At 34.6% G+C, this 17,752-nt stretch overlaps 1 protein-coding gene across 1 annotated transcript in view; it reads right to left on the minus strand.

Annotated features, from left to right (window-relative positions):
• Positions 1 to 17,752, minus strand: part of LOC148831203 (WD repeat-containing protein 72-like) — a 77,641-nt gene that overhangs the window by 34,783 nt on the left and 25,106 nt on the right. Inside the window, exon 14 of the mRNA XM_088921446.1 lies at positions 13,171 to 13,391. Within this exon, the coding sequence (XP_088777572.1) occupies positions 13,171 to 13,391 (221 nt within the window). The remainder of the gene's footprint in view (positions 1 to 13,170; positions 13,392 to 17,752) is intronic.

The following is a 17,752-nucleotide window of genomic DNA, read 5'->3' on the forward strand; positions in this document are numbered from 1 at the left end:
GCAGGTAACCTTTAATGGTATTTTCCTGCTGTCTTTGGCCCTCACCACAAGCTATTTACAATATTTTGTGCCTTTTTTTCTGAGCTGGCCCACTGTGATAGAAATGTAATTCTTCCTCTTGGCAATTAAATTAACAAAATCTGTTAGATTCAGTCCATTTGACCGTAATGGTGCCATCTTTTGACCCTGACCTGTAGAGTCCTAGTGCAGGGATTAGGGTGAAAGCAGCTGAGGAAATAGAAGAAAGTTAAAAGCTCTTTCACATTTTTATTATGACACAGGCCTCAATACAAGAAGAAACACTTTTCCCATTTGGGTGTCTATAGGCAGCCACAATAGATACTGCAGGACAGTGATTTCTTTTTATTAAATGTAATCGAAACAGATCGCAGCTTCAAAGATGCTTTTCTTTATCATAGTGGCACCCTTCCCCCATCATCAAGCTGCCATCTACTCTCTCTGGAAAAATACAGGCAGCTCTGTTACTGCACGGTCACCGACTGAAGTTTACCAAGAAGGACTTCAGAATCCTTGTCGTCAGTCTCACAGTTCATCACAAAGTACACAGAAAAAGTGTCAAACAGCTGCAGCTTCACGCAGGGATAAGTCTGTGTACTTATGAAGATCACTCCTAAGTAATTTGTTTTTTATTTTTGAGACCAGGATTGACTGCCCCAAATCTGAAAATCCTCAGTTTATTAAGGCCACATCTACAACAGACCGTGAGGTTCTTCTGTTTCATAGAAGAAAACAACAATATAAGGTACAATAGAACAAAGGTAAATTGCAAAAGCTCATAAAAAATAGTTTTGTCCATTAAATATGACCAAACAAGAAATAGAAGAAAGAGGGCAACATGTTGAAAAACATGTTGATTTTATAAAAGAGTACCTAGAGATAATGTTCAGGGATAAAAAGGGAATGACAATGTAAAATCAGGTGGTATTTACATGTTTATGATTCCAGACATCTGTCCCTTTTCCACAATTCAAAATAAAGAGTTGTGCCAGAACTTGTAACTTGTTTGCTCTGCAATCACGACGAGGAAAAGGATAAACAAAGGGCTTAACATAGAGCGAGCCAGGTAAGATGCTGAATTTGTGCCTTTTCATGGTTGTAAGAACAAAACGAAAATATTGATTAGCAGATGCTGCATTGTCTTCCTCCCTTTATGGCACCTAACAAAAAAAAAGGTTACAGCAACATGAGTCACATAAAAGCAAGCCAAGGCAAGTCATCCAAACAGCAGGAACATACACACTTCCATTGTTTTGGCCTGAAAGAAAATGTGTGCAGAGTTACACTGGATATAAAATGCTCGGCAGAGCACACATGCCTATAACCCTATATTACAAATGGCTTTCCAGGGCACATAATAATTTGAAAGCTGATGTGTTAGGTTTGCAGATTGTACCTTACATTATGCTATTTCTAGGTGCTGGTTATAGATTAAAACAATACCAACGCCAAAGGGAAAATTTAGCATCGCTGTGTAAAACAAAAGCATTGCCCACTGGATACTGTAGACTATCTTCAAAAATAAAGAATTATATCTTTATATACTATAGTAATGTAATAAAATGCGTACAAGTACTTCAAACACATAAAAACATCAAGAAATAAAAACATAGGCTCCGCGTAAGAAGCTGACTCCACTGTAAGGTTACAGTGGCCACAATATTAGCTAATCTGGCAAAAAACTTTCCAGTTAAGTGATGATGCCTTGATTGTTCACATCTACTTTCAGGTGGCTTCAATCCACATTTCAGAGCAGCTACCACCTCACAAAAACAGGGCTTGAAACTGCATTGTGGGATAGGTAGTATCAGTTCCCACCAGCCCACTCCATCAAACAGCTGTTCATTAATCAGAGAGCTTTGGTGGGATACTTGAGACACATGCAACGTACCTGAAACACACTGCATCTTTTGGGTTATCAGGCATCATGTCACGAGGCGTCACATTTACTGAATGCCTCACATTTATCATCAACTATTCTCCATAAATCTTATTTCTGTCTCTTACCGCTCTTTTTTGGAGCAAGTTTATCTATGACTGCTCTAGACTCCTGGTAATCAGCGATGCCTTCATCAATTCACGTTCTCTCTCTGCATTGCAATTCCCCCCCCCACACACACACCATAAACTGCATTCTTCCTTGCTACCAGCTTGCATTCAGCACTCTTCTTCAGCTTAAGTAACAAAGTAATTTAGAAAAATAATTTCCTTTTAATCTCAATCAATAAACACGTTTTTGTTGTTTCTTACAACATGAAAATCAAACAATAGCATGGGAGGCCATAAAAATATTGGTTTGATTTTTAACCCTTATTTTCTAACTCCAAAAGACAGTGACATTTGGAACAGCATGCATATCACAAGTTCTCGCCGACTAAATTTTGAAGTTCACAAGATGAACTGGGATCAAAATATTAACACTTTGCAAAAAAGACCAAACATTCTTGTCCTTGTTATCATTATTAATACCACCTAACTGGTTAAATTCTAACTCACATATTCTAATCATACTTCCTACAGTGGCAATCTGTGTTCAATTGCGTTTTAAAAATGTATAGATTTTCCTTCCAGTGAAAGAAAAAGATTCAAAATTGTATTAAAAAATCTACTTATTGTCAATTGTGATTGAAAGGGCTGGTAATCTGTTTTGAAACCTGTGTGTCCTGTAAGCTGGAGATGCCTGACAATAGGTAAAAAATTGCCTCCTCCAAACATGCACATTGGACAGCAGCTCAGTGATTGGCAGCACAAATAGAAGACAAACGAGAGAGCCTTCAATCTGCAGCTGATGCACAGGAAGAAGAGGGAGAGAGCGGGGTTTACAATGAATGAAAACATTACCAAGCTAATGGCGCAGGCAATCATATGACCACCATGCATCTGTGAGAGCAGCAGGGCACCCATTTTCAGTTAAGTGTTAGAGTACCTTTTTGCTTTCTCTGACCACGGCAGGGGTAAAACATCCTAGCGTGTGCCTGGTAATAAATTACTATATTGGATACTTTTTGTTTTCCCTTCCTGATGACCGAGTGGCTAGCTCTGGCTATCAATGACAATTAAAGTATGGTCAGTTCCATGCAGCTGCACCTCAGTCCCAGCATTCCGATCACCACAGCTCCCACCCACTGGGTCAAGAGGCTCTTTTGACCTCTGTCAGTTAAGGCAGCCTGGCCAGTTGCTATTTAGTGCAATCTCAGGTGAACAGATGGACAACTCCTTCCATTCTCTCCATAAAACCCTCCAAATAAAGATAAATGAAACTGGGACCAGGCTCTAAAACTGGTTTACGAGGGTAAAATATGGTTCGGTGACCCCCTTAATAGAATCCCCACTCACAGAAATATATCAGTATCCCCATTTCTCTACTCTGAAGAATATGACAGGAGTCAATATTGGTAGAAAATCTTTGATAATGAAGTTGTGACTCCCAGAGACATTTGTACAATGACATGCCAGCCTGATAAGCATAATTGATTCCTATGCATTATGGAAAACACACATCCATCTCTATAATAATAATAATAATAATAATAATAATAATAATAATAATAATAATAATGTAGCACACATTTTCCGTACTCCACTAGTTTAGAAGGCTCTCATCATAAGACAAATACGAATTTATCCTTTCTTTGGTACTCAGACATTTGTTTCTATAAAATATGCATCGGTACAAAATTTGCATCTGAGGTCAACTTATCTAATAAGGATATTTTCAATATTTTCAATCCATTCCTGAAAGGCCAGGCAATTAGATTGCCTGCTAAGCTAATATTAATTTGCAATTCCCCATGAAAACAGGACAGCGATGACATCGCTATGGTGAACATTGGCTAGGAAAAAAATCTTTGCTGCATCTTTGCTGTAAATTTACACTGGAACATACAAAAATATAAAGCCTCAGGATACATAAGGGACATAAAGGTCTTAATGATTTTTTTATAGAGTAAAGTGTTAACAGTTACAGATTAATGATAAAATTCACAAAGCACAAAACGTTCCCATAGTTTCACTGTTTTCATTTGCACATTTCACTAACAGTTCAAAATTCACCTCTCAGGAGTAAATCATTATTATAAGAAAAACAAAACAGCAGAATGATTTAGGTGATGAATACCATACTGCACTGATAATTTAGGATTCCTCATCATTAACTGGGCTAACAGTAAAGTCTATTACTTTGAAATAAAGAAGGGTTTGTCTTAATGACACACAGCCAGAACAACGATTTACCAATGCTTGTGTATGAAACATTTGTACAGCCTACATCAGAAATCACAGGTTTTGACTACTGGGATGTCAAAGGCAGTGATCACAGATGAAGAAAATACTTCTGCCATTAAACACACTAAAAAAACTGACAAGATTTGAAGGGTTGTATTATTTCATTTTATTAATGTATTTTTTAAATAATATAATAATTGACTAGGTTTCCCTACAGATTACAGTTTAAGCATTACAATCTTTTTCTAATGACCACTTTAAGTGGATCTAATGTTCATTAAAATATAAATGAACACTTCAGGGACCAGTTAATTGACTTCATCTTAAAAGGGCATTCATCTAATTACAGCACTTAATTAAGATGTTTGTCTATATGCACACAGCACTTTGAATTTTTTCCTGAAGTGCCATTGAAGCGAAATGAAGTATTTTCCTTTATGTTAAGAAATATCCAGTATGTTTCCTGGCTAACACATCGCATTTTAAATACATGATTCTTACATCAATACAAACAAGGCTGAACATTTTTTACAAAAAAGGAATAAAATCATCTGCTTTTACATATGAGTTAAATACAGAAGTCTTATTTTTATATGTGAGTTAGATTTCCTAAAATTGGTAGGGAAAGAAAATAATCAAAAGATCATTTCAACAGCTAACCATTACCAAGACAAACGTACTTTAAATTTCAAAACTATTTTTTTCCAAACCATATCAATGTCTCTTGTTGCAGTATACCAGATTAACATTCATAAAAATAGTAATTTTATTGCTACTGCTTGAATGGTTAATGAGTTTGAGACTTCTTTAATCTGCATCAACAGTTACCTTTATTGTCCATGATGCTAAACTCTAGTAGCAATAATGATACTGCAAATAAGCCTTAAATGTTATTCAAGTGACAAAAGACAGGTGTATTTTTTTCTGAAAACATTTGAACCATTATCATTGCTCACAGAGACAATTGTATCAAAGTAATTTTATGCACCTGAACTAATTTAGGTTTGCCATAGAAAATGTGGTGAACATTTAGATGATCAAAATATTTTTTGATGTGTGATTTTTCAGTTCTTGCTGACTTCTTTTACCCATACGATTGTTCATTTTGAGAAATCAAGTTTTGAAAAATGAAATACACCTCACATTTTAGATAATGCGTGAGGGTCGTTGTTGGAGAGGGTCAATAATTTTGCAGTAACTGCATGTTATATATCAATTGTAAACTGTTCAGGGGTCAATATTCTTTGACCAGGTTAATGAATTGCAAGCAAAGTAAAAACAAGAATGCTGTAGTTAATATGCTTCGTCGGTTTGTCCGAGGATTGTCCGCAAAAACCATTTAACTTTCTTTGGTGTCTTTTGAATAACAAAATTGCATGTCCATGAATTATGAACAGGAAAATTGTCCTTGCTGGGAAGCAATCAAAAAGCTTTTTTTTAAGAATGTGTGAAGCTTCATTTTAGAGAAAATCCACTACAAAATGCAAGCTAGACTAATAATATTGCACAGCACATGCCCACAAGGCATAGCATGACACACGGGACACACAAAGGACAGTTCTGTAAACCTTATTGGTCTGCGGCAGGTGGGTAAATGTTTATGCAGAACCTGAACATACAGTACAGCACACACCTGCAGCATGATGGTCCTGTCCCCTGCTCTCAGATACTTGTTCCCAGCACTAATTAAAAGCTGAACAATGACTGACTCAGCTTGATATTTCAGCTGTTTATTCCCCAAATGATTTAGATGCCACCTACCTGCTACTCAGGAAACAGCAGGTTTCTGCCCACTTATTTTGTTTTCCCATAAAAGATAAATTAACACAAGACAATTGCAGGGATGATTTTATTAACTGTAAAATTGTACAGGAAGACTGCTATATAAAATATCAATAGCAATGCATCATTTATTTGGCAGTAGCATGGAAAAAAATGTTTTATATAGTTAATTTGATTATCAAATGAGTTTTTAGTGTTTTGTTGGATAGTTCAGCATTTAGTTCAACAACATTATTCACATGATAAAGAAACATATTAAGCTGTATTTAGAAAAGAGAAAGTACTAGCATGTTACAGTTTTGACAGCTCAATAGCTTCAAAACTATTGCATTTAAAAATTATGAATCTGTTATATATGATCTAGTGAGTAATTCCTTTAAAAATAATGTGTGCATAAGCATGCAGTCACAATATTATTATTTATTTGAACTGATTACAAAAAGCAAATGCTTCCAAATACAAATTTACATTACAGCTTTTCTTTTCTTTTACCTTTGAAAAAAGCAATGGATACAGAAGCAGCTCCTTCTTTTTAAATATTAACATTGAATTGGCATTATTAATTAGTGCTGGCCATGAAAAGAATGCCATTTTCCTACCTGCAGTTTAAGGTTGATGTCACTTTCTATGCATTTATTCATAAATAGCTCATTTAATCCTAAAATTACACACAAAGAAATCATCTCCCACAATTATTTTCAATGCAACTATATTACTAGTGTTATATACACAGCTATAAAACTTTAAAGAAAAGGAAAATTGCCTAGTCATAACGATACATTTTTCACAAAATCAAAATACAATAATGCTGAAGAAGAACTGCTTTGCTTTACAGATGCTGAAGGAAAGCATCCATCGTCTTTGGATGTTCATTATTGTTAAATGCAAAATTTAATTTATTGCATGCTTAGAAAGAAAAAGGGGTTTGCATGCCCCAGTGTAGTTTATTTATTTGACAGTGTAGAACGCCAAAGGTGTTCTTTTCAGAGGTGATGTGAAAGCGGTAGTCATTATCCCCTCATTTGAGATTTTCCTTGCTTTTTTGTCTTTTGCTTGATAGTCATTTCAAAGCCTCAGAGAGCCCCTAAAATCAATATTCTTCACCATCTCCCTCCCTTCATTCTTAGAACAACTTGCAGCCATTGCATTATTTTGTTACTAATCTTCCCTGTCCACAAAAAGACCCCTTTTAAGGACACCATCATTCTGTGCTAAAATTATCCTAGACTAATTAGCTGGACTACGTAATTTCATTACGGACTAGTTACTGTATCTTCATTGCTCTCCATCCCCAAAACACAGGCTTTCAAATACAATAATACAAACCTACCTGTCATGGTTTCAAAGTTTTTCTTATTTTGCCTTAAATGAACACTGACATTGTAAAAAAGTGTATTAATGAGATGCTGCAGCTCTGTTCATCTGAATAAAAACAAATACCTGTACAGTACAGGTAAATCCATCAACAAGATCGATTTTAAAGTAAATTTGCATTGTCTCCTTCGAAAATGATATTCTGTCACCTGAAACCTAAAAATACATGTATAAATTGTTGTATTAGATATAACTTATTGGGTGTATAATACATAATATATAATAACTGAGAGACATCTTTTTAGCATTGGGGCAAGCTTCTTTGTGAGTACTATTTGATTATATATATATTAACATTTGGTCTTTTACGTACTGGAAACAGGCAAGCTTTAAAAAGCAAGCTTTTGGCCTTTACTCTATTATTACTGTATTATTACGAGCTATTATAAGCCAGACTCTTTATTAAAGTACTTTTGAAGATTTAGTGGATTAACTCAATAAAGATGGTAAATCTGTTCCTAAGTAATTGGCACAGCAACTAGTTCTCTCAACTGACTAATGCTAAAAAGCTTTTAAAAGAATATTTGAGCAATATTTTTTGAAAAACCAGAGGGACAATGTGATGTAGCAATTACAGGCAGTGGTGCAAAAGGTAATCAGAGAATGTTAAACACATCAAATCTCATAAGCATGACCAAGGATGAAATACAGGCAAGGTTTGAAGTCTACAGACACTTTCAAATATGTAAAATTAAGAATTTAATTTTCCTAAATAAAGTCAGCTAACAACAGTTTTAATTTGAAAAGCCTTTCAGTCTTCAGGACAAAATGTATGACTGTTAAAAAATAATAACATTTCTATGTCTTTTTTCAGATTAGATTATAGTATTTCAAGTATGCAGCATCAAGTTAAAATGTAAATGAATACAAACAGAGCCTTTCTTTTATTATAAACTAAAGCTTTTCTTGTATAAATCATCAGAACAGAGAAAAGCAGGTTGCCACGAACAAGAGCCCAATATTGATTTTTCTGTGGTGCAGTGCTATTTGGCTGCTGTCAAAGCCACTCTGCACCAGCTGGAGTCAAATTGCACTATTTACAGCAAGAGCCCTTGTCAAGTGGACCATAAGTATTCTAACAATACACTATTCAAATGGCATCTTGCTGTATAAATCACCAGTTTGATGAATATCCTATGTCCACAACAAAAGCTTATCCAAAGTTTTCATCTTTATAATGTGTTTGGAGCATGCATGTCTTTGCCTGGTCAGCAGAACAATCCCTTTGGCTTTTAAAGTAACAAAATGCTTTTTATGCCTGCAAACTTTCCATAATTAACATGCACGCTGTGTCAACTGCATTTGTCACACAAGGCCAAAAAGAACTCCTCTGTCACCAGCGCACTGCCCGGCACGTGCAGTACAATAAGGCAAACTAAACTGCCAGAGCAGCATGAAATCAAAGCATTCTTCCATTGTACTTCTGATTTATTTCACGACAAATGATTCCTTACTGGAAAGTCTTTGAAGCCATCACCACTGATAATAGTCTTACAGACTGCTACTCATTTTGAAATGAAAGGCATTCTGCAACATTAACAAAAGTATAGCATGCAGAAGCAAACAAAAAAAAAACATTGAAATTTCAGTATGAACAAACATCACCAGTAAACATCCAACTAGCTGAAGTCCAACATTAATTTTAAACGATCTCTTTAAAAAATCGAAGTAAATCTAACATAAAATCTCTTTAGCACAAATAAAGGAAAGCATGATCAACTTATTTTATATTTATAATATTTATTTTAGAATTTATGTTAGATTTACTTTCACTGAGGGATTTTGGCAATGTTTTGACATGAAATTGACATGTCTGTGACTACTCTACTCAGAGTTCTAATTTTATGGCATTGTTTTAATTTAAACAATACAAACATTCACATTATCTAGGACATTTTTCATCATATGCAGACGTTTATAAAACAAATATATTTTTGGCAATGACTTTCATGACAACATATTTAACAATTGTACCAGCAGACTTTAAATTTGAACCATTAAAATAATCTTAACTGAAAAAGTACTATCCAAACTAAAACACAGCTAATTACATTAGCTTTGGCCAAAACATCAACAATAAAATTGAGTTCACACATTTATTTATTTTTTTCTATTTGTACTTTTCACTTCAGGTCATAGCTAGTTGGATTCCTTAATATGAGTTATTTGAATTATTTTTAACAATTTATACTTAATAAAACTTAATATTTTAAATATATAATTATAATGAATACTTTTATGTACTAATTCACTTAAATTACATTTGAAAATGCTTCTAGTATTTAAGAAGTTAAATGATGTTCTTGTGGGAATTACAACCCTTTTTAAATAAATGGCTTTCAAATTTTATAGACGTGGAACTGTATCATTAAAAACAGATATTAAACAAAAAATATCTATATGGATTCAGGTACAATAACACTTGGTACATGGACAATAACACTTATTACGTAAATATGCTTTACTGGGTAATCTTAACTGTAATATGAATCACAACTGTAATATAACTTACTCCATTTTTCATCATGACCAGAACTGATCTCTTTTCACAAAGCTAATTGTAAAATTAATATGAAATTAAGCCATGGCAAGAGGTAACAGGACATTTAAATATTTAAATGCTTCCACATATGCACTCACACATTGAATCTCATTGTGGCTATGTACAGTACCTACTGTAGCATTGCTCTGGATGCACACTACAATCAATTTTGTTAACTATCTAGGGAGAAATAAGCTTTGCTGATAAGGTAATAGTGGGATCAAATTTTGTGTCAGTGCCCTATCAGAGCACCATCTGCCTTCCAAGATGCTTAGCAGGATAATGCCCCAGTAATAATTTTTAACAAATGGCTCCAGCATGAGTGAGGTCATTGCGAGATTAATGATGAATATGTTATTGGGACTCTGGAACTGGAAATTTGTTTGTTAGGTTTTGAAAGTTTTGCTGACAAATAATTTCACACCATGCAAATATCGAATAAAATAAAAGTGGAAGTCGGTAAAAAAATATTTCTAGTGCAGCAGACAATAATGAAATAGATTCAGAATATTCTTCAGACAGCTTGATGTGATGTGCTGCAGTTGGAATATTTTCAGTATTTACTGTATTTCTGTATTTATGGTGTGATGTGAAAAAAACAATTTTCCACGTATTAAAGAGATTGTAATAAAATGCAAACCAACAAATGCAGCTAATATACTATTATGAAATTGCTTTTCAAAGTTCAAAGTTTGCAAACATCTGCAGTATTTTTGGGTTTGGGTTGTCACAAAAAATACATTGTGATTTAGGGCACAGGGAATCTCAAATTCTTGCAAAATGATTTTTCCTTCTATTGCATAAACAAAAAAATACTAGCATTCCATTAATGTTTTCACATTATTTACAAATTGACTGCTGAATTTTTGTCCTTTTAACTTAGCTCTTCAAACCAGCGCAACAAAATGACCAAGGATTTAAACTCATGCTTGGCAAACATTTTAAAGTTTTAACAATAATATTTTAAAATACAAAGCAATGTGTTTAGCAAAGTGAAAATAAAATAAAATGGCTTTTCAAAGGCTCTTTGCATTTTTTCCATTAGAAATTAATGTTACTTTATCCTAATCAATTGCAGTATTGATTATTATAACAACCAGCATTCAAGCCCTTAAAGCCAGAGCAATTAAATCCAGAAACAATACCTTTTTAAGATGACAAATTTTCCTGTAATATACATTCTTCTTCTTATTACAAAAAAGAATATTTCTAAACTACTTGCTCATTGTTAAAAAAAATACATACAGTACATCTTAATATCTGAAAACATCACAGGTCAGGCCAATCTTGTAAATGTTAAATAGAGGTAAATACAATGCTGAGCTATAGCATAAGGCTCACAAAAGTGTTAACCTCTTTCATAATATTAGCAAAGAGCAGGGCTTCATTGTCTAAAGCTATAGGGTTTGACAGGGATATTGACTGATTATCTGAAGTTAAATGGCTCTTTAAGGTGTTAAAAGATACGAATAGTACGTACAGACATGAGGGACTTTGTAGAAAAAAATATTGAAAATTCTGATTTAATTACACAGTGGGAATTTTCCATTATTGTTCTTTTGATACCCTAGATTAGACATACAGTAACCTGCATATCATGTACAGTAAGTGTTTCTTTTTCTTTGTCAAGAATGCAGAATCAGCCATAAAAACCCACGAAGATGACTGGAAAAAGTGTCAGAACTGTGTTCCCCAGGTTGGTGTACTATAAAAATTTTGCTTCCCTTTTGAAATGATTTAAAATATTTTTGCACATGTATTATTTAATACAGTTATTAAAAAGATTTTGGCTTTTTTGCGTTTGACATTGAAATTTGACAAATTCATACAGTTACCATCAAACAAAGGAAACTATGATATTTAAACTTGAGAAAAAAATAATTTTGATAATAATTTTACTTTACATTAGCAAGTAAAATCTTCACATACCATCACCAGAATGAGGAATAATGTTGGAAATAATGCAGCAAAAACAATGATAATAATAATTATAAGAGTAACAGGACACAAATGTATACAGATTAAAAAGACAAAAATTTTAAGAGCAGGAAATAGTAATTTGGAGACTATCTGAATGATATAAAGAGTGGATCAGAGAAAAGAGTTACTGGTGAACAAATACTGTACATGAAAGCTTTTAAAATAGTTTTTTATACTTTTGTCTTACCACAATTTGTCACCAGCAATGCAATTGTAGTACAATTTAATTATTTTGAGATTCCAAATTAATACAGTTCATGATATACAGTAGCACAGACAAATCTATAAGTGATTGATATCCAAATTTTGGCATAAAACTAGTGTACTGTATATACAGTATGATTAAATTGGATCTGCACTCATTGGAGTTATCTTTTATAAAATGTATTACTTACAGAATAATGTAAGAAATTCAGGAAAAATACTGTATTTTATTTCATTTGAATTATCTCTGGAAAATTCACAGTGAAGGGAAACTGAGCAGTTTGTGGACTTGGATATTTTACCAGTTAAAAGAGGACATTGTTTTAGTTTGTAAAAGCATAAAACACAATCTATATATTTATGGTTTTATGACAGGTACTGCTACTATGTTGTTATTATGCAACTACCTGTACAAACAAAGAGCTACAGTAAGTATAAAAGTTATAAATGTACAATAATAATATCAACCAGAAATGGCCAGTAGAGAGTTTTGGGTAGGCCCCTTAAGAACAGGTGGAAACAATTAAATTAAATGTAAAATGCTCCTTAAATAATCTGAATTCTTCAGGATTCTTAAGAATGTTCACATAATAAATAATAGATAGATCCCAGGCTCATATAACACTATAAATTATGGTAATCTTGTTTTGAGCACATTCATTAATTTACTAATATTCACACATGGATCAATTCCACAACTTTCTTACATACAGCAACTCCACAGTGATGGTGCACTATTGTGCAATGCACAAGTGGACAAATCTTTATTCTGCATTGCAGTATTAGGATCTACATACCGAAAAGACACAGGCTCCGGCACTGGGTTTTTTCAGAAACCACAAGAAAATAATATTGATCTGCATCAGTGCCTCATGCTGCTGTTCAGCCCTTTGAAAAACACATGCCTGAGTGTACAATATGTGTTGATGTTTTGCTCAGTTGCATCCCTTATTATTATTACTTATTATGCATCCCTTATTATTACTGCATCCCTTAATCATGCAAATGAAACTAAATTGATTACGTGAACAAAGTATTGTACCTACCTTATCAAGATCAGTATCAGCATGTTTGCAGTTTGCAGCTGGTGTTTCTGGTTGAGATGGAGCTGCAGGGTTATGATCCTCAGGATGTGTCTTATGCAGATGGCTAGGCCTGGCTGCTGTAGGTACGGGAACCCCTGTATCAATTAGCAATGCCTGGGATTCATCACAGGAGCTGAGGATTGCCTTGGCTACTTCTCCCGTTTCGTGTCGATCAAGAGTACCTGAGCAAAAGTATGAAACACGCAAGAACTGAAGCTTTTGTTTTAAGAGGGGCAAATTTCTTTTATATTGGCAGCAACACATCAAATGTGAATGTGACTTGCAGATGAAAATGCTAAAATCATTTAAAAATGCAGCATTTTTAATTTAAATTATTGCACTAATAACATGCATTAATTTTATTTTCTATACCACGTGCATATTGTATACTGTAATTCATACATTTGTTTATTTTAATGAAAAATACAGGTCTTAAAATGAAAAGCAATTGTCCAGATTTTTCCAGATGTAGTCATGTCACAACACAACATTTGGATGTACCTCCAAATTACTTTACTCTGAATGACAGAACTAAATGTACAATAAAAGAAATCAGACTAAATGCAAAGACAACCTTCTACAATGTTTATCCATATAACTTACAAAAACAAGAGAACATGGACATAAAATAGCTAGGACAAAACAGTCTTTAGAGGCAGACAGGGAGACAACGGGGTTTGACCCACATGAAGGAAACAACTAAACCATATAATGAGCAAAATGACAATGCAGCTGCAGGTCTGTGCTTTATTTAACTAAAGAGTGAGGAAGCTGAATCAAAGTACTTGAAAGTTCTTCCCGCTAATCTGAACAGGTATGCCAAAGCATCCAGATTCCACTCAAACTTGTGTGGCTGTTCTCATACAGGATCCAGAGGGCGCAGACGAAGTGCAGTCGGCTGCCGGGGAGTTTAGTGTTTCCCCTCTGACATTTAAAATTCAGTAAATAATATTGGAATCAAAATGCTCTAAATAATGTAAAGGTCACAAGGGGATGAGCGCAATAGTTATGAAGGCCGCCAGGGATTTTCAAATTTCGGACCAATGTCGTGTTTTTCAATTAATACAGGCCAAACTATTTATGTTGTACATTTTGGTTTACAGATGTAAAAAAAAATCTTTCCTTCTAAATGTTCTACTTCAGCCTTCTTTTCCCTTGACCAAACATAAAAAATCATTTGAGTGACTTTTTATGTAATAAAAATATTAAAATCCCAGACTCACGTCAATAGCCTTTTCATCTACACTGCTAATGATGAAAAATGTCAGTAACTTCAAAGGCTTTACTGAAATCACATTCACTTTGTACAGCTCTTTATATTTTATGAAAGATGCTCTTTGCTCCAGCCAGAGACCCATAAAGATTTGAACTGTAGTGGGTTGTAAACCTCTTACAGGTTTTTGAACGTCTATAAGAGTTTGTAAGTACTGTGAAATGAGATAATTAACCTGCATTTTAATCGTTTGTGCTCTGTTTGCCAGCCTCAAATGTCACATGCAACACACAGCAGACTTTACATTGAATCCTTTAATTAACAAATAGACAACAATTAAATTGAACTGATGTAAAAATATTGCATACTGTATATCTTCAAAGGGTTTTCTATTTTTTACAAATTATGCCAACTAACATACAGTAATGCTGATCAACCACATGTTTCCTTTCAACAGAAATACAACACTTACAGCTCTCTGTAATTGTCCATATTACATACACTGCACCTTTATCTCAAGTTGAACATTTATTTCACTTTACATTGGGACTTGTGAAACACGATGGTAATTTTATTACCAAATCAATCAATACTAACATTAGAAAGGAAGTGAGTATTGTCACAGGACACCTCAGGGTAGTAGTTACTTTTTGATACAGATGTGTCCATCCTGCATTTCCCATTTTAAAATACTGTACTTAGAGGGTTATAGGTGGTCACCTGACCCTGCCTGTCCACCGTGATTGACATTTATTTGTGCTTATTCTAAGAGTACATTATTATTCAGCACAACTATTGAGGGTGGAACTTCCACAAGTCCAGCAAAAAAAAGTATGTCAGGTGGTTAATAAACATGTACTGTACATACTGTATAATTGCATGTATTGCTGCCATCTTCACTGTTTTTTTTTTTAATTAAATTGTTCTTTTGATTATTCAAAATGTTATCTAAATGCAAGTGTGTTTATATTGGTTTTGGGAGGTTGGGTGAAGAGAGAAGGCTTTTTCTGGCACCACCTTATTAATTGGAAAATAAAAGGTAAAAATTGTGCCATAACATCTAAAATTATGGCAGCACAGCATAGTTGATAGGCCTCTGGTCTCGTAATTGGTTGGTTGTCGGCTCCACTCCCCACTGATAGCCTTCTGTTGTACCCAGAGAGATTCCTCCAGTCTGCCCAGTTGGAAGAGGGGGACCAGCACTGGTGGGGGATAATCCCTCCTATGGACTGGTGTTCCATCCAGTTGGGTCTCATGCTCGGTCCACTTTTCACCATGGACGATCAAATTAATTCTGGCCCAGTGAGCTGATGTGGCTCGGATATGGAAATTACCTACTGTGGCAAACACTACAACATTTTCTCAGTTGTCAGATTCTTTAAAACAGCTCAAAAGGTGATGCTGCATTTTTTAAACTATCTAGGACAGGACCAGGGAGAGCCCAAAGACCCATTACTATTCTGCCTTCTTAAAGAGCTGCTGGTCTGTATCACAATCATACAATCACTCCAAGTGAGGGAGCTGCATCTGAAGACTGAGATGCTCAAGTAACTTTTAATAAAAAGCTTGTTTTATTTAAAAACCTTTGAAAAGCATTAAAGGCTGAACAATTAACAAGTGTACAGCTTCTGCATATGAGGAGCTTTTGAAAGGTTACAGAATAAAGAATATTTTTCATGCTATGGCTCTCATCTGTAGGTAATCAATTTAATAACTGAAAGAAGATTATTCATGTCTATTCTTGAATACAGCATCTTGAATACTATTACTTCAGTTAGCTGCATTCATGCCCCACAACTAAATGATCCGATGAAAGACATTTCAAGCTTTGTCACATATGCTAAAACACTTTTTAGATAATCTTGACCCTCTCTTGCAGCATTGCCACCTCAGAACTCTTGTGTCCCAGGTTCGATTTCAGCCTGGGGATCTGGGATTTCATGGATTACATGGATGTCTTGTAGTTGCTCTGGTCTTTTTTCCACCTCCCAAAAACAATCTGACTATGTCAATTGAAATCCTTAAACTGTGCCATTTTCAGGGTGTAGTTCCTGCTGTCCTTCTGGGATAGACCCTGGGCTACTGCTACTGGTACTAGGCATAATTGGCTTTTTGATGATGAACGTTATTCTCTTTTTGGATCCAAACTATATGAGCACTTAGTCTAGTTTCCCTTAGGTTATCTCTATGATGCTGTCTGTGTAATTATATAAAACAATATTATGCTGCATCAATTTAAGAAGAACACAACATATTTTTATGTGCAAAATAGTGCCACAAAACTGCAACCGAAGGAAGACACACTGGGTCAGTCAATCAGTCAGTCATTGTGACTGGTCACTTGCCCTGTTGGAATGGCTATCATTTATCATCAGCTGCAGATGAAGTCCATTGTCAGACTAGAAGAATAATACTGATTGACCTAGAGTGCCCTTCTAAATGAAATCCCTTTGCCTTCTGCATCTAAGTTCAAAAAACATTTTAGATTACTTAGTCTCAATACCCACAAAGGTAGCATAACTAGTTAAATAGTCAAGCACTCTAAAGAACAGAAAATGATAAAAGGAAGCCAGATTGCATAATTTAATATTTAAGATTAAGCATCTATATTGCATTAAAAATTCTTTACTCTTTGGGACCTATTTTTGCTTTTCTCCAGTCCCTACATGGAAACATGGGATCCTAAACAGATTAATAAGCTCTTAATGAGTTTTACATGCGGCCAAACCTTCAGGCTATGAAAAATGCATTTAAAGATGGCAGTGACCACTACGACCTTGACCCCAGCTTCACTATAGCCTCCAGCACATAAATGGCAATGGCAGGATTTATCAGCTGGGCCACACTCACCCACTCAAAATATAATTCTGACCGCTGACCTGGAGATGGGCGGAGAGGGATCAGCTGATAGAGACTGTAAATCACTAAAATTTGCAAGGACAAAGGGGTCAAAGTGATGAAATTACATTTCTGAAACTATAATAATCCTGCAACCCCCCAAAAAACTGCATTCTGTTGATTGTTTCTAATAAGGTTATAATGCATTCCCTTATTATTTTTTTTACCTTTGAAAGAAGAATGTTTGTAAATTACAGTGGTGGAATTAAAGATGTCAATGCTGATCACATTCAAAGTACATTCAGACTGAATATGCCACTATTTGTGGTGTACCGAACCCGATGTTAAGAAAAAAAAACAGGAAGAGCTCATAGGACACCTCTTTTCTTTGAACAAACTGTTCAGGCTACTATTATTTATATGGTTAGTTAACCCACAAGGAGAAGTACAGTATGTTCACATTTTATTTTAATATCTTAGCTCAATTTAGTG

The sequence above is a fragment of the Atractosteus spatula genome, chromosome 7, assembly GCF_055471065.1.
Source record: "Atractosteus spatula isolate fAtrSpa1 chromosome 7, fAtrSpa1.hap1, whole genome shotgun sequence".
In the NCBI taxonomy this organism is placed as follows: domain Eukaryota; kingdom Metazoa; phylum Chordata; class Actinopteri; order Semionotiformes; family Lepisosteidae; genus Atractosteus; species Atractosteus spatula.